Below are 25,199 nucleotides of genomic sequence, written 5' to 3' on the forward strand. Positions count from 1 at the left end.
ATCAAGATTCAGATGCTTGGCAACTGGTTCATATTTTATGATGGTTGCAATGTTCCAGAGTCATGTGATCATCTTCTGAGACCTTCTAACAAGGAAAGTCAGTGGGAAAGCCAAATTGACAGTCACGTTATTCAGCTAACAACTGTAGGGAATTCACATAACAATAATGGCAAGAAAGGTCTCACTTAAGAACTGTCTCACTTAGCAATGGAAGCTTTGGGCTCAGTAGTGGTAGTAAGTCAAGGACTTTATACTCATTGTATTTCCACAATGGGTATGAAGCAATGGCTGTTGACCAACTTTGGAAACACTGGTGAGTTGAACTCATGATACATAAAAGCTATTAAGAAGGAGAATGCTGACAAACATGTCATGCAATTACATGAAGCATATTATGTTAAATATTTCCAGAAAAATTTCACTGCCACCATTTTTTTTCCCTTTCACAACTCAGATCTGTATTACGTTCTTTTTAAAAAAAAACTCAGAACATTTCTTTTATTAAGCAGGACTCGGATTTCTGCCTATTTTCTCCTGCCTAGCATTACCATAAGCTCTCATTTTTCTTCCTCTCAGTAATCACCAGACCATTAACCTATAAAGCAGCATGATAAAACCAAGTTGAATGGCTTGACTTATTTCTCTGCTTTATCGGTAGACATTGTTTGAAGTGATTTGCTTACATTCCAATTTCTGTAATGTTCTGTTAGTGAAATGAGTGTGCAGAATGAATTCAGATGAAGGACAAACCTGTTGCTTAGATTAGTCATCTTCCATCTATTACCAAAACTGGATGTTTATTTTATGTATACACATAATTGGCTGTACTGTTAGGCATAAGGAGATTGCAGCATTGAACAACTTATGTTAGGGGGAAATAACTCCAAGTCATTTTTTTTCATCCTTTTTTTCTTGGGTTGACCCTACCTTGCTACCCTTGGGGTCAAGAATCATGTATTTGGTTGACCTCAGTTGTCTTCTTTTTTTTCCTCCTGCATAATAGATGATGCTGATTGGTTAACCAGGAAGGTAAACCTGGAGGCATAGTGCAGGTGACATGACGGATGTGCTTTCTGTTCATTTAATACACAATAATGTTGACACTGATGCATTATAACATTTATTTGAGTGGACAGAAAGCAGATGAGGCTATGTGAGCAGTGAGATAGAGAATGTTGGTGGTTTGCCTTCTACTTTTCAGATCCCCAGATAGTGGTTTTTTTTTAATCACAGTTGATCTAATTCTACTATTTGGCCTGAGAACTTGGGAGTAGTGTGTATTCTCAGTCTTTGTCCTTGATATCTTTGTTTGGGATTGTGCATGCAAATGCGTAAACACAAACACACAGCTGTTTCAAGATGAACCTAAAGACCATGTCACTGTAACCAAAATGGACCTGAAGCATGCAACCTGCTGGAGTTTCCTAACTACCTTTGACATGGGCTGCGATGTCCAGGCAAGGCCAAGAGGTCTGCACCAGGATCATCAGGCCATCTGGTTGGGTAATCTCAAATCACCATGGAAGTTTGAAATTGCTGTTGCTGCTGCCTACAGCATCAGTAACAGAGACCCCGTCTGAATCTGGTGCCAAAGACCTTAATCCCACAGCAACCCTTATGTTTTTGATTGCTTCTAAACCAAGTCTGCTGTGGATTGTCCTCTAAATGCATTCTGCTTTATACCTATGCGGTTACAAGAGCTAGGAATCCTTAAAGTAGAAAGGGAAAGGATATTAGTGTTCTAAATTTTGTGCTGGTTCTTTTGCTCTTGCTGCACATTATACTATCCGGGGAATATGTGTCTTGGTATATATGGAAACCTTTCCTGCTCATTGGGGAGCAAAGAAATTTATTTCAGCCTGAACTTAATGCCATTTCCACCATCCTGCCCTAGCTATTTTTGCTGCCCGTGCTCATGATCTATGCTTTGCCTGCTGCTCCTACTGACCCTCTTTTCATAAATTTTTTTCTGAAAATTTCTCAGGGCAAGGTAGGCAGATTATTATATCCTACAATGAGATTCCTGGGACTTCAACTTATCTCTCCAGAGATCAAAAAGGTCAGCCAATTTCTTCCCAATCAGATAGTTAATACTCTCTGCCTGTGCCATTCTGGTGCTGCAATGGAGGTAGCAGCATTTTTAAAAGACATAGCAGCATGCAATCTAGACTGTCCATTTCAAAATCATATTGTTTTCTAGCATGTGATTTATCTGGATAGCCTTTTTAACAGAAAAAAACATCACAGTATCTCTACATTCAGGAGTTCTGGGATGTATGTTATAGGAAACCACACCGACTAGTAGAATGACTTAGTATAAATTTGCTGCTTGGTAACTTTGATTTTCAGATATACATGATCTCTAGATAAAAAATAGCTTTTCTTTTCAGGAGGGAAAAAGTAGGTTGTAAGTTAAGAGTAACTCAGACAAGCCATACGCTGGCACACTTTGAGACACTCTCAAATTGCTGGCTTAATTTTGATTGGTTTAATCCTGATTTCCTTCTGTAAAATGCATATTTACATATATTTAGAATGTAGAATTCTCAGCAAAGTTGACAACATTTAAACTTTCTTTAAATGGGAAGGGTTTTTTTAAAAAAATGAACCAAAGAGAAGGTTATTTGTGATGTCATACCTGAATAAGTTAAACTGACCCATTCTGGGGTGGAAGGAGCTCTTCCATGAGGTGGGCACAAAGCAGAAGGACCTGCCTTCTTGGGTTCACCAAATGGGACCCACAGCATGCTTCTTCTGCTAGATACCGCTATGAAGAGATGGGCTGGTGTAATTTCACTTGTAACTTGTAATTTTTACACATTTCATTCAATATATAAGTTACAGTATGTAGAAACATGCAGAAATAGGTTTTGTGTAGGATACAGGCAGGAAAACATGAAATGAGGGCACAAAGCCAACAAGAATGCAAAAATAATTATTCTCAATAGCAATAAAATGGTTCTGTTTTGGAGGACTATGTCCTGAGGGCTCAGAGGTGGAAAGGAATACGCTCTTTGCAACTGAGCTCCAGAAGTTATGTTGTGTTTTTGGCAATGAAATCATTTGCCACTGACTTCTCCTTGAATGTTTACTGCTAGAAGAGAAAATTTTAACTCAGGTTTGGACTGTGGGATCCTTTGTCGTCTCTGAGCTTGGTGGTTTTCTTGCAGTCATTTCAAACTAAGTGATATCATCAGCACTCATCAGTGCTCAGTTACCTACTTGTTAATAAAATGTCCACAAGAAAACCACCAAGCTCAAGAATACCAGAGACCCCACCTGGGATTTCTCAACCTGCTTTCACTTCTAGATTACCTTAACTATCTCTTAAGGTAAGTACCAAGTAGACCTGACCTGCTTAGTTTTTTTAAAAAAAATCAACTAGATGTTGCTGTTGCTGCCTTTTGAGGCACATGGAATATAATAAGAGATAGCCATAGCAATAGCACTTAGACGTATATACTGCCTCATAGTGTTTACCACCCTCTCTAAGAGTCAGCATATTGCCCCCAACAATCGTTTTACTGATCTCAGAAAGATGGAAGGTTGAGTCAACCTTGAGCTGTTGAGGATTGAACTCCTGGCAGTGAGCTTAATTAGCCTGCAGTACTGCATTCTCACAAGGGACACAGTGGCTCAGTGGGTTAGGACGCTGATTTTGTCGATCAGAAGGTCGGCAGTTTGGCGGGTCAAATCCTGAGTGCCGCGTAGCAGAGTGAGCGCCTGTTACTCGTCCCAGCTTCTGCCAACCTAGCAGTTTGAAAGCACGTAAAAATGCAAATAGAAAAATAGGGACCACTACGGTGGGAAGGTAACAGCGTTCCGTGCGCCTTTGGCATCTAGTCATGCCGGCCACATGACCACAGAGACGTCCTCAGACAAGCGCTGGCTCTTCGGCTTTGAAATGGAGATGAGCACCGGCCCCTAGAGTCGGAAATGACTAGCATGCATGTGCAGGGGAACCTTTACCTTTACTGCATTCTAACCACTGCACCACCTTGGCTCTTGGGTGAAGTGTTCTGCCATTATGGTTAACTACCAGGAACTTAAAAACAATATGAACTTCAATTTTTCTGATTACTGACTAACATTTAGATGTTGTTATGAATCAAAATAAATAAGTAAATAAATCAAGAATATCAGCTAAAGAAATAGGCTCAAATCCAGGACAGTAAGTTCTACTCCTGCCTTGAAGCTGACTGTGTTACTTGGGCCAGTCATGTTCTCTCAGCCTTAGGAAGAAGGAAGTGGTGAACCACTTCTAAAAAAGTGGCCAAGAAAACTTGTCCAGGATTGACTAGGACAAATCAACTGTGAACTGTCAACTAAGACTGATGGGAAATGTGTACAGTACAGTCCATATCTACCCAGAAGCAAAATCCATTGACATTAGTAAGACTTGCTTCCAAGCAAATTAATAGCTGAAGAGCAACTCAAATAGCATTTGAATATGCAATAATTAATTTGATGTCAGTAATCTGAATATTATTCCTGAGGATAGACCTTCTAAATTAGAGATGCCAGATGTTTTACTACAGAAAAACAGCTTTTTTCTGAAAAAATAGAAAACATTTATTGCAACAATTAATTAAGAAAAAAAATGCCCTTAGAGCAATATGTAAACATAAATATAAGAACACCAAAACAATTAGAAAATCATTGAAGAAACCAGCAATAAAATGAAATAAAAGTGTTAAAGAGAAAAATGTTAGCTGGCGTCTACATATAACCAGGCAGATCTCCCTAAAGAAGGCATTTCGCAAGTAAAGAATTAGGGTAGAGTTGCCCCTATTTACTCCCTAGTGTATATTTGTGGACAGCAACATCTTCACAGAGGTGTACCTCCACAGTCTGGTAGGAATTTATGAGAAAGATACTCCTTCAGTACTGGTCCTAAACTATTAGGGGATGTAAAGGCCAATGTTAACTTTAATTAAATCCAGAAATTGCCTAGCAACCAATAGATAAAAACTACACATTGGAATGAGCAGTTCAAAATGGCCAGTCTTACTACTCCATTTCGCACTGTTTTCAACCAGCATTGCAGTCATCTGGTCTGGGCTTTAGGAATAACTGTAGTTACTCTACATAGGGTCATTATTGGTATATCATCTGTATTCTGTAAACAGCCAATTATCGTCTTAGTTTTGTAGACCATTATTAGACAATGTCTACAGTATTTCTTGTAAAAATGCATACGGTAATCTGGATGATAATAATGATTACAAGTTTTAGAAGTTACAGTCTCCTGCTATATGACTCTAGGACAGACATGTCAAACTCGTGATGTCACGCAATGTATCAGAGCCTTTTCACCATTGCCAGCAATGGGGTGGGCGTGGCTTCTGGATGATGCGTCTGGCCCGTGGGCCGGCAGTTTGACAACCCTGATCTAGGATGTGAAAATTATAAATTTATAATTATGTCCTGAGATGAGGCTGGCCCTAACAATGCTACCTTTCCCAAAGGTCTTCAAAACATGGTTTTGTCACTGAGCTTCAGATCCTGTGGTAGACTGGAGCCTGTTATATGATAGTTAACTGATACACTCTTGGTATGCTTTGCTGCCATTTTGTTATTTTCTTTTTACCTACTTTTTATCCTAACTTAAATTGTGGTTTCAGTAGTCTTTATGTATTGTGTTATGCCACCCAGTGTTACTATAGGTGAGGTGAACAGCTATAAAAATAATAATAATAAAAACTGGAAATATTGCAAGAACAGTTTCCCACAATAAACCACAAAAAACTCTACCAGATATTCTTTAGTTGCTGTGTAGTTTTTGGTGCTTTCTGAGTTTGTTTGTTTAGAACTTGGTTTTGTTGGTTTTGTTACCAAACTAGGCAATATCTTCTCTTTATATACAGTAGCTTGCCCTGTCAGCATTGGTGAGGTTATGGTTTTTTCTTTGTAAATTCCTTAATTAGGCTGTTGTTTACTGATTGATTGTCTGAAGTTACTCCTGATGTTAATCCCTGATTATCTGGGTGTTGATTGCTGGCAAGGAGGTGTTCTGGTCTTTTTCTTTCCTTGTTAGCTTTTTTTTATTGTCTCTTTTGAATGGTATGTAAATATTGTTTATCTCTATGTGCCTGTTGATGACTGATTTCTCTGAATGCCAACCTTCCAGGAATTCCCTAGCATTTTTGGATTAAGCTTGGTCTAGAATGCTCAGATCCCCAATTGAAACTATGGTTGAGTCCATCCATGTGTTGTGAAATTAAGGAGTTTTCATCATGTCTTCTGACTGCTAGTTGATTCAGGGATGAACTTTGCTAGTCTTCTGCTTCTCTGTCCTACATAATGGCTGTTGTAGATGACTCCTGTTTTTTCTTCTTGTGCAACTGGGTCTTTTGCTTTATTTAAGATCTTTTGGAAGGCTTTAGATAGCTGGTGTGCTATGAACTTTTCTATAGGTACTTTAGTTATTGTTAGTCTCTACAAACATGAGTACTGGAGGTACCTATGGGCATTGTAACTATCTGAAGGGCACCAGCTTGCCTACACACACAATAGTCAGCCTTAAAGTTCATCCTTTAAGTCTCATACGTCAAGTGCTGTATATCTCTTGTAGAATCAATGAGAATTAAAACTTTGCCTTTAATGTGTCTTAGTTATTTAATACTTGTATAATTTCATTGTATTAGCAAATCATATTTTTAAAATAGAGACAAAGACTTTATAGCCCAATAAAATTATTAATTCCTACTAGTGTTTTTCTTACTAGTACAGCAGTTTTATCAAGAGAACTAGTGATGTATATGTTGAGGTCTTGGATTAGGAATGTAAAAATAAAAACAGGTTCTAGTTGATCTTTAGTACTGAAAGCTTTTAGGATAACTTTGGGCCAGTCATTCTTTCTCAGCCCATCGTATCTCACGAAGTTGTTTTTGTAAGGGGAAATAAAGGAGGTGGGGGCACTATATAACATTAACTTGAATTGCTAAAACAAAAATATGAAAATAAATGAGAAACATTCTTTGTTTAATTGGATAGGTAGGTCCTCAATCAGGCACAATCATCAGTAGAGAAGGCAGGATTCATTAATATTTTTATAGTATATTTGAGTGTGTGTGTGTGTGTGTGTGTGTGTGTGTGTGTGTGTGTACAATGTACATTGCTACATTGATTGAAAAGGTTTGAAACCCCAAGGTAAGGAAGTGGTAAGACATATGGTAGTATGTGGGAAAGGGGGAGATTATTTGTACTACAATTTCTTCTCTCACTTAGATATAAAATGAACGTACTGTAATTAAAGGAGCTTCTTGCCATGCAGTTGAAGAAACTGTATTTAACTGCTCAATATACAACATACATTTTGACTCCCCAGGTCTGAAGAGAAGTTTGGGGAAATGCAGCATCTTCCAGAGAGGTTGTCATAATTGCTACCCTCTATCTGGGAATGTTTCCTGAAAAAGAATCCATCTTTTTTTTTTTCCTTTATGTTTTCATTTTATACTTATTCTTTTCTAAACACCCATACAAATAATGTAAAGAGAAATGCAATTAAGGAAAGGCAATGCGAAGAAAGATAACATAAGGAAAACAAATACAAATTGTAGAGAAAAACTGGTAGTAGAATGCATGTCTGGACAAATAGAAGGACGTGGTGGCTCAGTGGGTTAGGACGCTGAGCTTGTTGATCAGAAGGTCGGCAGTTTGGCGGGTCAAATCCTGAGTGCTGCGTAACAGAGTGAGCGCCTGTTACTTGTCCCAGCTTCTGCCAACCTAGCAGTTCGAAAGCACGTAAAAGTGCAAATAGAAAAATAGGGACCACTCCGGTGGGAAGGTAACAGCGTTCCGTGAGCCTTTGGCGTCTAGTCATGCCGGCCACATGATCACGGAGTCGTCCTCGGACAAACACTGGCTCTTCAGCTTTGAAACGGAGATGAGCACCAGCCCCTAGAGTTGGAAACGACTAGCAAATAAATAAAGAGTAAATTCACAATTCATAGAGTCGTAGTGTTGGATGGGATCTTGAGGGTGATCTAGTCCAACCCCTAGCCCACTGCAGGAATCCTTATATCATCCCAAAAACTGGCTGTCCAATTTTTTCTCTGCTCTATGACATATTGGAGCACTGTACCATGTTTCCCCTTTCACTTCTCTTCCTAAGGCTAAACATAGTAAGTTCCTTTAATCATTCATAACACCACATTTTGTAGTTTTTCCACATTACGACAACAACAGACAAATGTTTTTTGATAACTGGAATTCTTTGAAATGTTCAAGTGACAGGAACAGAAATATCTGCTGAAACCAACCGTGAAACAAATGTCACAGCAACACAATACAAGCCCATAGACGCATTCATCTTTCCGATTCACATACAAAAAGGTTCTATTATCTAAATGGAGAAACTGTGCCTTAATTCCTGGTCCCCAGCATGGTACTCTCATGTTGGGTGAGAGTTGATTGCACCTACCGCTGCATGGGGCTAGGTTATATGTAGGACCATCTCTCCCAATTATCTCTGCCCCATGCAGAAACATGCTGAGGGTCTTGTTAGTTAAAAAATGGCATCTTTCTTGACTCAGAAAGTGTGTTCTTTTTGATACAATGCCTGCCCCCCCTCCAAGTCTGACAACTTTTCTCAAAGCCTTGAAAACCTGGATCTGTTCCCAGATATGGGGTTCAAACTATTAGTTATAACCCAGTAAGTGATTCACTTGTGGCAAACTATACAACAGTTGCTGTTTTATGTTGTCTGTATTTTAAACATTGTTAGATGCACAGAATTCCTATGTTGAGAGAGGTGGCCATATAAATAGAATTAATCAAATAAAATATAATTAATTAATCATGCTGCGAGTTTCCATAAGACCCTCTCCAAATTACAGATGTGTCCACTGGCCCAGTTGCAGCATAAGGTAATAAAATCGTGCATCTCTAGTGCAACAGTTAAGTAAATATATTGCCCATAATTCTTATGTGCAACATCTGTTATTCACGGAGACATTGTCAATGGCCTTTAGAGATTCTTTTAGCAGTGCAGGCAAGGCATTGAAACCATGATCTCCTTCAAGGAATTCAAGATTACCGTACTTGAATTCCCTGGAAAGAAAAAGTTTCACAACTTGGAGATATTTTTTTTTCAGGATGTTCTGGGGAAAACAGGTTTGAGTTCATCTTCAGCCAGAGAAGCTCTTAGGTGGTTTTGGGTTCTCAGTCCAGCCAAACTCACAGGATTGGGGGTGAAATGAGAATACATGCTTCGTGAACAAAAGCCTGGATGGAATGTTGTCATTTTTAAGCCATACCAGTTTGGGGGGGGGGGGGAGTTTCCACTTTTCTGTGTCTTGAACTTCCTACAGTACATGCTGGCTCACAATTGGCTTGTGCTGTAAGATGGAGCAAATTCATTTTCATCCAGATCTATATCTGTAAGACTGTGGGGTTCTTCAAAGTGTCACAGAGTCTGTGCTGTGCTTTGCCAGTAACAAGGTCTGCATTAAACTGCAGCCATGTGTCACGGTTTGCAATCCATTGGATTTGAGCTGCCAGCAGCAGCTGATCTGATTGATACACGGATGATTTAAGAGACACGGATTTTGAGCCGGCTGTAATGCTCATGGAACAGCTATACTCAAGCTGTACTGCCAGGCTCCAAACGAGATGGCCTTTTGCTATGAAGGCAAAAGTGGCAGCAACTCAAGTTAATGTGGGGAAAAGGTCAAGAGGAGAATAATTCACTTTCACCTACTGAAGAAGAGCTGCAATAAAAGCTGCTCATTTATTGGTGAGATTATATATAAACACGAAGTTCATATCTCCAGCTACTACCTCAGGCTGCCATCTAGCCTGAGCTGTTGTCATCACCTACCTAATCAAGTGGCGGATTACCTGGCCTTGATAAATTGAAGAAGCAGCTACAGGATTGCAAGGAGGAGGGAGCGAAAAAGGGTTTATGTCAAGTAGTTTCCTAGCCTGTAGCAGCTAATATGGGAGCAGATGTCTGGACCAAGTCTCTAAGCTTGTAGTATGCAGCACCACAGAATGATTTGTACAGGACAGCATAAAGTAAGACATCTGTAAAGAGCAGACAGTTAGGTGTGACATATTACAGGCCAAAGGACAAAGGGAAAAGGAGATAGTGGTAACTGGCATTGTTTTAGAAAGAAATTCCCACACCCTGTATGACAGGCTTCAACCCATTTGAGTTGGAAGGAACCATTTATATGAACTGTGCTGATAAGCAATATCCCTTCCGTGAAAGAACACAGCACATGTCTAAGGCAAAATCCAGAGTTATTGCATTGTTGTCCATTGTTTGTGAGTTGATTATAGGCAGCTTGCTCAGAGTATATTAATTTTTCCTCTTGAAATCCTACTGAACGGAACATCAGCATTTCCTAAGCACACGATTGTGTGGAAAGGTTTTGTCGAAGCAAGTGGCAAGGGAAGATAATTCTTGCTCCAATAAATAAATCAGGCATTTTGTTTTATTGGAAAAGTCCAGTCTGATAAGGTAAAAATGCAGCTGTAAAATAACTACAGTGGGGTAAGTGTAATATATAGTCATCGATATAATGCTGAGGATTCTGGGCATAACTGCATTTGATAGAAACACTATTATAATCCTGCCAAAATAAATTCCATTTTTGCTCCTGTAATCAGTAGAATTTATCAGTGCTTAAGCACAGCTGGACTGTGCCTTTGATTTCATGAAAGTTTCTTATTGTCAGAAATCCGAGAACAAAGTAGAATAGAATCTGAACCCAAGTAATTCGATTTCTGTGCTGAGAATAACCTATTTTGTCATTTGTCGTAAGAAAACAAGAAGTTGATAACAACTTTCCAGTTTCAAAAGGTTTTTCTCAACTGTACTTTGAGAAACCAAAGATTAAATCTGGAACCTTCTGCATACAAAATGTGTATTTTAATGCTAAGTTGAATGCTTCTTCCCTATGCTTCACCATCTGATTTTTAAAATTATTGTGCATAATTTGGATTTTATCTTAACGGGTTGGCCCAAAAGCTATCCAGGACCCTGCAGTCCAGCTTTCATCCACTGAATGCTGTGTAACTATCTTTGAAACATTTGAAATTTCAGCAAACATTAACCATATTTTTTCAAGCACATCTTATCCCATATATCTAGAATTCTTTTTCTTTCTTTCTTTTTGTGGTTTACAAACTGAACATTATACCCAATGCCACATTCTTTGCTTTCTTAACTCTTTAAGAATGTTATCATACACAAGGATAGAGATTATTAATTTTGCCATTTTCATGTTGAATATTTGAGGAATGCTGCAAAACAAGCAGCATTTAAGACTAGCAGGTGTAGAAAATGTAATATTTGTTCTAGTGCAGTCATGTAGAGAAACACAAGGGTTTAACATGAAGTAACAAGTGGGGATACACTGGTTTGAAAGCTGTCCTCATTATTGCTCAGCCACATCAAAAGTTACTTCCTCCACATGGCTCTGTGTATGGTGACTTTGCATAGATGATGTAAATCAGGGATCCTCAACCTTGGCAACTTTAAGACTTGGGGACTTCAACTCCCAGAATTCTTCAGCCAGCTTTGCTGACTGAGGAATCCTGGGAGTTGAAGTCCACAAGTCTTAAAGTTGCCAAGGTTGACGACCCCTGACTTAAATAACAGAAAACTGGATGCTTCTTGAAATTCAAAATTTGAGAAAATTTTTATTTTGTGTTCATGCCAAATTGTTATTGTTGTTTATTTTAAGAGCTCTGATATCTTTATTCTTTTCCTTTCATAAAATGATGTGTTTGCAAAGCTTCTATTAAAATTAAGAATTGAAATCTGGCCTGCAGGAAGAGTTCCAAAATCCAGAATTACATCTTTGGGGTTCAGTGATAGAACCCATTCTTGGCATGAGAGAAATCCCAGGGTGAATCACTGACAACTCAGAACAACTGAGTCTTTCCCTTTTGTATAGCTAAAGAAAGACTCTATATAGTTAAAAGATTTCTGGGAAATGCAAGGGAATCCAGTAAATTCATATAATTTGTTTTTGAAGAAACTTCACCTCTGCTCATCCATTTTTTAATTAATTTCAGAGTGTAGGGTACTCTGTATATCAACGAATATCTTAAAATACTGAAATTGGGGTGGAAACTGTGGCTTTACAGATGTTACAGAACAGTTCCCAGTATTCTCAGCCATCAAGACTACTGGTTACTGGAAACTGTACAATTATCACCAACTGAAGGGCTATCAGTTCTCCACCCTGACCTAAACTTCTGCTCTTTCCAGCATGCAACATTTGCCAGTTCTTTTTTGATAGGTTGAATAGGTAAGAGCTGTGACGGAGCAGAGGTTAGAATGCAGTACTGCAAGCTAATTCAGCCCACTGTCAGGAGTTTGATCCTGACCATCTCAAGGTTGACTCAGCCTTCCATCTTCAGTAAAATGAGGACCCAGATTGTTGGGGGCAATAGGCTGACTTTACAAACCACTTAGAGAGGGCTATAAAGCACTGTGTAGCACTATGTAAGTCTATTGCTATTGCTAATGGAAACCTGTTGCCCTGCTCTCTCAGAAACCTTTTATCCTGGCAACTACACTTCTTACAGCTGTTTTTCCCCCTTCTTTCCAGGGGAATCCCTACATGTGCAATGAGTGTGATGCAACCATTGATGAACTGGCACATCCACCCGAACTGATGTTTGATGCTGAAGGAAGGCATCCCTACACCTTTTGGCAGTCGACCACTTGGAAGGGTTACCCAAAGCCTCTCCAAGTGAACATTACCTTGTATTGGAACAAAACCATCGAACTCACAGACAATATAGTCATCACCTTTGAATCTGGCCGCCCAGACCTAATGATCCTGGAGAAGTCCCTGGACTATGGTCGGACGTGGCAGCCATACCAATATTATGCTACAGATTGTCTAAATGCTTTTAACATGGAACCAAAAACAGTGAGGGATTTATCTCAACAGACAGTCCTAGAAATCATTTGCACAGAAGAATATTCCACGGGGTACATGGCCAACAGTAAAATCCTCCACTTTGAGATTAAGGATAGATTTGCATTTTTTGCTGGGCCTCGGCTTCATAATATGGCTTCTCTCTATGGGCAGCTCGACACAACCAAGAACCTAAGAGATTTCTTTACTGTCACAGACTTGAGGATAAGACTGCTCAGGCCAGCAACTGGGGAATTATATGTGGATCCACAGCACTTGACACGCTACTTTTATGCAATCTCCGACATAAAAGTAGTTGGAAGGTAAGAGAACATAAACAAGTGTATATGCATTTTTTTCTTTCAATCACATTAACTTCCTGTTTTGCCTCCTCTTCTCTTCCCTTTCTAAGTTGAATTATTGAACTATTGTGGTTTGAAATGTATACATACAACCTTTTGCAGATAGATAGATAGATAGATAGATAGATAGATAGATAGATAGATAGATAGATGATAGATAGATAGATAGATAGATAGATAGATAGATAGATAGATAGATAGATAGATAGATAGATAGATAGATAGATAGATAGATAGATAGATAGATAGATAGATAGATAGATACAGACAGACAGACAGACAGACAGACAGACAGAGACACATACACACAAACGCACATATACATACATACACAGAGAGAGAGAAAGAGAGAGAGACATATACATACGCCTTTAATTTATTGATTTCTAAGGAACTGCCTGTGGGATCAAGCAGCCTTTCATTTTTTCTATGCCCAATCATCTGTGCCTAATCTATGCTACCTGTGTGCCAATAGAATGACTGTGTTAATTCCAGTGCTTGCTTCATCAATGATAGCACACATAAAAATACATTAGAAAAATAAAAACAGAAATATCATAAAAATGGCAGACATGACAGGACTGGGCAAACAATCCGGTAACTTTTTACAGCTGTGGTCTCCTTTGTCTCTGCCTGCCTACTATGCCTTCCTCTTGATAATATTTAAGATTGCAGTAATTGCTTCAGCATCTGGAATTTTATTATATCAGGGGAAAATAAAAAGTAATTGTACTGATTTTTAAAGCTAAGCCCCTGTAGGGATTACCATACTTCACTGAGATCCACTATATATAGGAGAAATCTATATTTGTTTGTAAAAGTAGCTAGCTGGCTAATTTTTAGCTAAGAGGCTGATATATCTTCAGTATTGTCAATCCTTGTCCTACTGCATTTAAAGTGGAAACTACTATCACAAAGTTCAGTAGGCATAAAATTATATGAAGGGTGCATAGTAGTAAGTCGTACTATGTTAGTAAGAATTCTAGCAAAAGAAAAGAAAGAAAGAAAGAAAGAAAGAAAGAAAGAAAGAAAGAAAGAAAGAAAGAAAGAAAGAAAGAAAGAAAGAAAGAAAGAAAGAAAGAAAGAAAGAAAGAAAGAAAGAAAGAAAGAAAGAAAGAAAGAAAGAAAGAAAGAAAGAAAGAAAGAAAGAAAGAATACTGCAATTGTAAATCATTAAGGATCTTGTTTGGACTAAAGTATTCCATGCAGCTCATTATATTCAGAGAGCAAACATGTATTATTGCTTTATATCGCAAAAGTTGATGAGCATTTGTTTTGCCCAAAATTAGATGAAGATGAAGGTTAATTCATAACTGAACTAGACAATGCATTGGTATACTTACTTGCATCTTATCTATGCTATTCATGTGTGTCTGCATTCTTGACTCAAGAAACATGCATGCAAGAATCCAGTCAAGAATTTTGCCTCAGTCTTCCTTGCAAAACCTCTACTTTTATCTACAACAGGGGTTCCCAACTGGGGGTGCGAGAAAATATTCCAGGGGGTGCAAAAACTTGAGTTTTCAAAATTATAGTGTATATGCATAATTTGTTGCTGTTATTTCGAACTTTTGTAAGGGGTGCAAAAATATATCAGAAGCGTTCTAGGGGTGCAGAGTATAGAAAAATTGGGAATCGCTGATCTACAAAGACTAGATTATTTTACAATCATTTGTAAACTTGAGAAAAGCTTGAAGGCAGCTTTGATTGCTAAATATGTACAAGGAAAGAATTTTGGCTCAGCATGTTAAAAAAAAAGCCATGTTAGTATCCAGAAAATGTAGTCAGCAGCCATTGGGACTTCTTTAGATGATTGGAACCCAATCTTAATGTATGGATGACATCTAAACACTGGTGCTTTGTTGGCAGATGAAACCAATATGGTATAAGTATTCCAATTCTAAAGTTTAGTGGTATCTGTATCTATTACCTTTTATATGCAGCCGCGCGAATTGTTATGGGAGTTTCCCGATACTCCCGTGTAACACCTCTTCTCCGTGAGCTGCATTGGCTTCCGGTTGCCCTCCGGGTGAGATTCAAGGTGCTGGTAATGACCTATAAAGCTCTAAATGGCTTGGGTCCGGATTATCTAAGGGAACACCTGCTGCCGGCATCAACTTCCCATCGTCCTGTGTGCTCCCACAGGGAGGGCCTTCTCAGGGTGCCGGCGGTTAAGGAGTGCCGGCGGGTGATCCCCAGGGGGAGGGCATTCTCTGTGGGCGCGCCTGCCCTTTGGAATGATTTACCGGTGGAACTTCGGACTGCCCCCGATCTGCGTTCATTTCGCTGGGACCTGAAAACCTGGTTTTTTGATCTATCAGGCCTAGACTGAAGGGGTTTTAGCTTTTAATATTGTTTTAATTGTTGGGCTTAAGTAATTTAATCTATTTTAATTTTATACTATTTTTATATTGTATTTTATGCTGCCCTGTAAACCGCCCTGAGTCCTTCGGGAATAGGGCGGTATAAAAATTTAATTAAATAAATAAAAATAAAATAAAATATCTTCATATCCTTCTGTTAATATTGTATCGTACTCATATTGTATATTAATATACTTCTAATATTTTATATTAAATATAAATTCATAATAATTGATATACAAAATGCTATTGTACTCATCATTTCCGAAATGCACTTGAACTTCTCACCATACATGACAAGGACAAGAAATGTCTTTAGGACTCTTCTACAACTCTTTCTTTAACATGGATGTCCACCAAATATGTGGTTAATTCCTTGAAATTCTCAGTAGTGGCTGTATTTATGGAGAATTATGGAAATTAGTCAACACATCTGGAGGCTGCCTGATTGGAGAAGACTATTTGTGGTCATAGAAACAATAGTGCCCACTTTACTCTGGGGCTATATTGTGACATGTTTCCCTGCCAGAAGTAGAAATAATTGCATTTTTTCCTAAGGTTTTCCTGATATTTGACATCTGATGTCAAGGTTTCTGGCACACTGAGCTGTCCATTTCAACAAAACAAAAATGGAACATTTTTTTCTTTGTTCTAAGAGAGAAAAAGTTATTTAACTTGTAGATGTTAATAGTACATTTGCATATGTTCTACTCAGGGTTTTTTTATCACATAGCATATCAAGTATACAGCAGGAACTTAGTTCTGATTTGAACCTATCAACACCGGCACTTTGTGCAAATGTGTTTTTAATGAGAAAAAATTCAGACTGGAGAAAATAGCTGCAGTCCTAGTTAACATTCTTTGTGCCCTTTTTCTGACATGTATTAACAGTTTTTAATTTGAAATGTCAAAACAGTGAAGTGCTCTTGGGTTCATAACTGTTCTTTAAATGCATAACTATTGTTTGACTAATAGTTATTTGGATACCCTATTTGTACCTGTTACATCAATATTGACCTATATCATATTTTATCATTCTCTTCCTGTCAAAGGCATGCAGCTTATGTATAATTTTAAAGCAAATATTTTGATGGAAAACTCTTCCCATCCAAAAATATTTTAGGTTTGGGAAAAGAAACTTAACTCTGTAGCACAATTCAATAGCATTTTCATTGGTTTGTGTATACATAATCCTTTCCTTAGTTCAGTGGATCTCACCTTTTTCTTCACCACAGACCTCCTTTTGTGGCCACGGACCATGACCACGGACCACCCAGCTTTAACTCAAGATTTAAATCATAACATTTCTTCAAGAACTTCACTGACCCCCTGTGCCAACATCACAGCCCCCCACAGACCAAAGGTTGAGAGCCACTGGTCTGGTTCATTTATTTAGGTGAAAGTATTTGGTGTGACACAATCAATGTTCCATACAGAAACACAAATTCCTAAAAAAAATAGTCACATGGCAGACAAAGCTCAATTACCCCAAACCTTCAAAATGCAAGGGGTTCAGGTTTTCACCTGAATTGACAATTTTCTGATAAAATTAATAGAGAAAAGAGAAACCAAGGGAGGAAGTGTGAGAGAGAGCTGCAGCATTTAAAAAATAACTAGCTCTCCAAAATAGAATTTACCATAACCACCACCACAATCAACAACAAAAACGTTGCTCTGCTCACTCTAAAACCTAAGTGTGACAGCAGAGCTTTTATGTGATGCCATGACTTGTTAAACCTTCTAGTATCAAACATATACTAGAAAGGATTAGATACATAGTTATCTGCTGTGTAATCCTATTCTAGCAGATTACATTTGTGTGACTTTCTTTTTCATTGTTGTTGTTGGTCTTCTTTTTACAAGCAGTTGGTGCTGATAAAACACCTCTTGTTAGCCCCCCCCCCCAGGAATTATTTCAACTCCTGGAGCCTTGCCTGTCTCTCACTGATAAAACCTTAAGCAGCCTTTCAGTCAGTAGTGGGATTCAAATATGTGAACAACCGGTTCTCTGTGTGGATGCCGCTTCCATAAGTCTATTATGGGCCTGGGCAACAAAAATTTAGCTATTGATTCTGCCAAAGTGGTGCAAACTGGCTGAATCCCACCACTGCTTTTGTCCTTGCTTCTTCCCATCTATATGATAGTAAGCATATGACCTGTGGAAGAAGCTGATCAGAATGTTTAGCTTTTTTCTCTGTTGAGTAATGTTTGCTTATTATTTCTAGCCATTTCAGACTATAGTTTGTCCCTTTCCTGACGGTTCAAGTGCCAAAATAAAGCAGGGCATATAATGCAAAGTAAAGGTCAGGAGAACTATACTCATAGGTGCTGAGGTTTGTTTGTTTGTTTGTTTATAACATTTATATAGTCTCCCATCTTATACCAAACTCTGGGTGGCTCCCAATCAAGAATTTTAAAAACATCAGCAATAAAATAAGATAGAAATCATATTAAAACTATTTTAAAACCATAAACATTGAAAATAAAAGCCTGGCACCAAGTTAAGCTCCCCATACATACTTGGAACAACACCAAATGGCATCCATTTTCATCTCCAAAATTATTTAGGGAAAAAAAATATTCAGGAGCTAGCCAGATGTTGTAAGATGATCTGATCATCACTTTCCATTAATTCCTTATGAGTATAGCTACTTATGATGTAGCTATTTTGCCACTGTGGATCTTGCATTAGACTCTATCATTGCATTCAAAAAAGGTAAAGTTTCAATTGAATGGTGATAGATGCCACTATGATTTTTTTTGGCATCCCAATACACAGATGCCCTTAGGCCTAGGTCTGATTTGGAAACTAGATTAATTGAGGGTGGAGGTTTATTCTCTGAGCTTGTGGATTGGTTTCCGAAGATTAGGTGACATCACAAGACCATCACAACACCCTGACCTGAGGTGACCTCACCATCACAAGTCCTCCAGACCACACGAAGCCCTTATAAGCAGAAGAACACTGACATCCCCTAAATTCCATGGAAGATGTTACCTAGCCTGGTAATGAAACGTTCAGAAACTAACCTGCAAGCTCGCAGAATGAACCTCCACCTTCCTCTTCCATCCAAGCTATAGATATTCATCACTATCACGAACTAGATTAATTATGTTCCTACCCTTGAGCATCTTAACATAACTTCAGTGCTAGAAATATCACAGCTCTTAATCTTGCTGTTCCTCCTTGAAATGAATAACTCAATAACCTCTAGTTCTGTGCAGGTTCAAGGTATGTATGTTCTCTACAGATTTTTAAACTATGATTACCAAATTACATACAGACAGTAGTGTAGCATTTTGTAATGCATACATTGCCCAAGAAAATCAGGCCAATTTTCCAGTGTTTTGTACTTTTTTCACTTGTAACCTTGCAGATTGCTCTCTTTTGTCTCTTGTTTTGTATCCAGAGACAGCTTGAGAATGTAAGTAGATATTTTCTTATATTCAAGATCTTAAATAGGTTCAAAGTCAAACCAAGTAGTTAACATTAACCAGATACTATATTAACTATGACTGAACTTGATACAGAGATTTTTCAGATCAACAATCAAATAACAATAATATGGACAGTTATGCCTTCCAAGTGAAATCCTAAATGAAAAATGAAAAACACAAATTGCTACATCCCAACTTACATCTTATAACTGAAAAAAATGTCAGTTGATTTAAGTATAGTTATTGATACACATTAATAGGTAATTAATGTCTGTGAATGCTCATAGTGTACAAAATCCATCTGAAAACTCCCAATACTAATCAAAGCAGGAACAAAATAGATAATTATTAATTATGCTATTTGCTTTCTGCGGCATTTGAAATAGAAGGGGGAAAGGTATATGAAAGCTATCATATAGAACTTACTAGTTAAAGAAAATCCTTTTCAATGCCATGAAAATAAGACTCATTATTCATTTAATATGCAATTTGCTTTTGTCAATTAACTGTGGTTTTCTATGAAATTTGTCTAATTTATATTGCCTTTCAGCTGGAAATACTGCATTCTGATGATAAACACCTCATTTCTTCCATTCATTACAAGTTGTTTATTCAAGATTCATTTGCTACCTTTCGTTGCATGCTTATTAAGATAATAAAACAGAGGAAATGTGGAGGTTAGCAGTTTCAGCAACTTCATTGTGATACTATTATTTGAGAAACCTAATAATCCTCATAAACTAATTCCGACTTATGAACAGCCTGCTTCACTAAATCAGGACTGTTTTCTCAAGTGAATAACAGACGAGTTCAGTGTGCTAGTCCCTTAATTAAAGAGAGTCTCTCTTCATCTTGATCTTGTTTTAATTTACAGGGTAATACTACAATAATATCACTAATGGAAGGTACATTAAAGGGCATCAAGCAGCATTAACTGTATTACATTATAGCACTTGTGTTAATTAACTTCTGGAGTAAGATGGTCCTAATGGCTAAAAAGGTCCACTAATGTATAAATAAAGTCTGGCTGGGTGAGAATAGTAATGGAGGCAAGGGAAGGCTTTCTGCCCTCTTTTCATTATAAATCACAGATAGGAATTTTTTTAAAAAAAAAAAGTCTAGCAATGCAGCTAAACATTCCATTATCTATATCTTGCAGTCCTTGGATATGTTGGATCAGTTTAAGAGTTTATTTTATTTGGATGGAAAACATTTATAGGGAATGCTCACAGGGGTTACATGGAAAGGACTACAGTACATCTGATTTAGACATTCCTTTTCTCCTCCAAGACTTACATAGTGATCAGGATAAGGTAACATCAAAGTATAGCTTAGTTTAATACTGGCTACTTTTCATTTCCAGTTCTGGTACAGGTTTCTTCTACTTTAATTCTCATTTAGCCAGTCTAATACCATAATCAAATCTTAAAATAGGTATGAACAACCTAGGAATACCAGGTCTGGGCTTACTGTCAGCAAAAGGTTATCACTTTTCTGAATCTCTTTTCTACATCTAGTGGTTGTCCAGATTTTTACAGTCCAGATATGAAAACCATAAGGAATTTAGTGACTTTAAATTTTTAAATTGTAATAGTCCCAGTTTCTTTCTTATTGTCCACTCTGGTTGACATTGATACAAGCTGAGTTCTAAAGAATATATGCAAATCCAGATTTTCTAGTTCTGCTTTACATTGTGATTAATAGTATCTAATGTTTATGCAGCAAAACAGGCCAGGTTCATGGATGTAATTACACATCTTTACAGGCAGGTGAAAGATAAAAATACAGTGAAAAATAAGACATTCCCATGGTTGCCTAAGTCTTCTTGTAACTGAAACGTGTATGAATTTAATACATTTCTCTACTCCTTTAAAGTAAAAAGTCAACAACAATTATTTTCTATCACTGAATAAGAATGGTTGAAAAGAAAGAAAATAAAAATGTCCAGTGCAGCAGTACTTGCTTATGCCCATATTTCTATTTTTTTTTCTGTGAATTTACAGTATTTGGAAGAAGTCTGATACTTCAAATGTGAAATGATAAAACTTCCATTGCTGTAATGTCTCCTTCTTCCTTACAGTTCAGAAGGCAATCCAGCTAAAATCCAGGGACCGTTTTCCCAATTCTTCAATGCTGCTTTAGTCTTAAAACCTAAAATATCTTCAATCCCTTTGCAATATCTACCGTTAAGCCTTTCATTTTATTTTTATACTGTTCCCTCAGCTGGAATCTCCAGTATTTGAACCCCGGGGTTTTCCAGCTGTGTCCCTGCAATAACAGCAGCTCAGTTTTTGTCCCTCACATTATCGTTTTTAAATTTAATCTACCTCAAGGCCTGAATGTGTTATCCTTGAGGGAAGCAGGGAGGGAGAATTCACCATGTTTTTTTCCCTTCAGTCAGCAGGCCTACAATTCTATCATAATTCTATATGCTCACTACTGAGGAAGGTGCCTGAGATTTTCAGAAGTGATTTATTTTTTTATGAACATTAGGATGCTGTCTGTCAAAAACATGAATATAGTTAAAGAATACACTAAATCTAATGTTATGGCAGGTGGTCTGAGGGCACTCCCCCCACTTTGTTAACCTCGTAGACTTTTTTCACTTGGTTTTTTTATTATTATTTGTAAATTTTAACCTTTTTTGTTTTTTAAATTGAGTAATATTTAGTTTATTCAAAGAAAATTAAAATACAAAACACCAAAATATTTTAAAACTCTTATTTTTTAAGTATGCTTTAGTCACATTTTAGTATTATAATGTTGTTTGTAAACCACCAAGAGTCACTTAGTGAAATGGGTGTTGTAGAAATTTGAGAAATAAACAAACAAACAAACAGATCTGTGGTAGATCTTCCTGGTCTAAAGCCAGCCTGTCTTCAGCCAATATATTGTTGTCTTCAATCCAGTCATAAAACTTCTCAAATAAGTGTTTGAAGTAGATTTTGCTAATTATATTCAAAAGATTAGTTGAACAGTAGTTGGTCAGATTTTCCTTTTGTCCTTTTTTCATAAATTGGAACTATGATAGCTGTGTCCCAATTTCCTGGATATGAGTGGTATTATCTTCTATTGTTTTTTGATCATATAAGAATTTTGAAATTACATAAGAAACAACAACAAAAAGAAATTAAAAAGAGAATAATCTCAAGAAGGAAGGTAATGGCAAACTTAAGCAAGAACATAAAGGTAAATGTATTTTTGTGACAGGTATCAAAGTAACTAAATGTTGGTCTTGTTACTTGTAATGTATAGCTGTAAAGGTGGAAAATGGAGAAAGAGCAGGAGAAAGAATATAAATATCTCTGAATTAATGATCTGGATAGGGTTTAATAAGAGAAGTGCACACTACAGGAAGGACTAATGAATAAATCCTGGATCAAATGAGGAGTGACTGTTTCCTTGAAATGATGATCAGCAAACAGAACCTCACATACTTGGGACATGTGATGTGATTGGATTACAAACTTTTCTTTAAAAAAAAAGGTCAATATTGAGTGAAGTAGAAGGAAGAAACAAAGGATATGACAAATGGACCAAAGAGATTACAGGTCTGTCCTTGGAAGAGCTACAAGATGTTGCTGAAGATAGATGAGATGCTGAACATAGAGTCATCAGAAGTCAAGCATTGCTGCAAGGCACTAACTAACAATTGTTACTGAACCATACTGATTGGTGTTATACAGCCGAGCCTGCTGCGACATAGAAGGAATCAGGAAAGTAACTGTGCAGACTTTTTAGTTCCATTGATTTCAGTTAAATAGAATTAGACATACATATTTAGGGTGTTTTTTTTAAAAAAAAGATTTTGAGAAATGGTGATATCTGTTCTGGCATTGGTTTTGATTAGAACAGGACTTTTCAATCTTTTCACCCATTGTACCACTTTTAGGATATGGTAACAAGGTGCTGGTGATGACCTATAAAGCCCTAAATGGCATGGGTCCGGTTTATTTATGGGAGCACCTTTTGCCAGCGTTAACTTCCCATCGCCCTGTGCGCTCCCACAGAGAGGGCCTCAGGGTGCCGTCGGTCAGGGAATGTCGACTGGCGGCCCCCAGGGGGAGAGCATTCTCTGTGGGCACGCCTGCCCTCTGGAATCAGCTTCCGGTTGAGCTCCGGATGGCTCCCGACCTTCGCTTGTTTTGCCGCGACCTGAAGACTTGGCTATTTGAACTTGCCGGCCTGGACTGAGGGAGTGCGATTTTAGATCTTAAATTTAAAAAAAAAATTTTTAGAATGTGTATATTGTTTAGGGCTATTTGATTTAATTTCATTTTAATTTTTATACATTATGTGTTGTTTATAGTGTTTTAATTGCCCTGTACTCCGCCCCGAGTCCCTTCAGAGAGGGGCGGTATATAAATCCAAATAAATAAATAAATAAATAACATCCAAGTATCACCAGTCACCTAGCAAGGTGTCAAAAACTTGATGACCAAAAAAAAGGAAAAAAGTGATGAAGTACAGGTAGTCCTCGACTTACAACAGTTCACTTAGTGACTGTTTGAAGTTACAATGGCACTGAAAAAAGTGGCCCCCAAGCCACAGCTGAGAAAGACACCTGCCTGCCCGGTAGTGCTCTTCCTCCTGTCCGAGGTTTTCGTTGTTGTGAGCATTTCTGTTGAGGATTGGCAGTGGGGGTGGGGTAGGGGGTGTTTGGTTTTTATTCCCCCCCCCTCTGCTGGGTGGTTGCAGCAGGTTTTGGTCACTTCACATGATCCTGGGACACTGTGACCATCATAAATATGAATCAGTTGCCAAGCATCTGAATGTAAATCACAAGACCCTGGAGATGCTGCAACGTTCCAGCATGTTCGGCACTTCTTCTGGGCTCAGCAAAGCGCCAGGATCAGTGCCGAGCTCCAGCTGGAGCCTGGCACTGATCCTGGCACTTCCGCTGAGCCCTGACAGCCCTGCAGCTCCAACCATCTCTCGCTCAGGCTTGTGTGGTGCTGCCACCGGTTCAGCTCATTCCCCTCCTCAGCTACCACTTTTCTAGGATGGTCGTGCACCACCTGCCAAGTGCCAATGTACCACTGGTTGAAAAGCCCTGGATTAGAAGATATCCATAGATTTTAAGTTTTTTTTGTTTTCTGAATTTGTGTTGCCTGTGTAAGCGTAATGCATTGTGAGTTCTCCTGAACTGAGAAATTATGCCACAGTAATTTTAGTATTCTTAGTAAAAAAATTCCATCCTGCAAAAGTTGCTCCTGCATGGATAGTACTGAAATCAGAAGGGTTTGAATAGTGCTTACTCAAAAGAAATGCATCTTAAGTGGTAGGACAAGAGAGGTAGTAGTTCTTGTAGCTCCACATCCTGCTGAGTGTACCCCAAGATGTGTACAACTATAACATTATTGTGTGTGATAGAAAATAATGTCCTTAACAGTTGCCATTTGGTACAATTCTTGCTCCATCATAACTCCTCAAAAGCCATAGGGAGAAGTAGTGAGCTTTTATTGGAGTCTATCTGAACTCACTCTCTTCTGCCTTTTTGAACACATGATTGATTAGTAAATGATTCACAACCATTAGTTATATCCTGTCTATTCCAGATCATGGGTGTATTTCCATCAACAAGGCTACATTCTCAGCAAGCTGGAGTAATATTCACAACTCTGAAGTTCACTGTTAGTATGCCCATAAGTAATCATGCTGATGTCTATGGAGATTCTCAGCCATCCAGGTCACGGTTGTCCCAAAGGTGCTTTCTCGGATGAGCAGCAAAATGTCTTCAAAGAAAAACAAGAAAGTCCAGTTGCCTCTTGAAAAGAGCACCTTTGGGATAATCATACTGATAATATTAAAAGCAATTCACATTTAAATCTGTTCTCTTTACACACGATGTTTTATTTTAGGGTAGATCCTATACTTCATTTTAGCAACCCATCTACTTCACGCTGTTATGTGAAAATCAGATAATCAACACAATTCAAAACATTTTGCAGTAACACCCATTACTAGCCTAATTTTCTCCAATTCCTTTGAGATTCTGCCAGCATTTAACGTGACTGCATCTAATAGTTCTTCCAACTGAATTGCAAACTTCAGGGGGGAGGCACATTACATGGTTAAAATATAATGTCGTGAATTAATTGACAGTTTTTGTGTGATGGTAGATATTTCTTTAAAAGTTGATCTACAGTACT

The 25,199-nt window shown here is 37.9% G+C and overlaps 1 protein-coding gene across 2 annotated transcripts in view; it reads left to right on the plus strand.

Annotated features, from left to right (window-relative positions):
- Nucleotides 1–25,199, plus strand: part of NTNG1 (netrin G1) — a gene marked incomplete at its 5' end in the record, with an annotated part of 247,964 nt that overhangs the window by 100,842 nt on the left and 121,923 nt on the right. For both annotated transcript variants that reach the window (XM_081324960.1, XM_081324961.1), the window contains one exon: nt 12,570–13,207. In XM_081324960.1, coding sequence (XP_081181086.1) covers nt 12,570–13,207 — 638 coding nt within the window. The remainder of the gene's footprint in view (nt 1–12,569; nt 13,208–25,199) is intronic.

Source organism: Vipera berus (genome assembly GCF_964194415.1).
Source record: "Vipera berus genome assembly, chromosome: 3".
NCBI lineage: Eukaryota > Metazoa > Chordata > Lepidosauria > Squamata > Viperidae > Vipera > Vipera berus.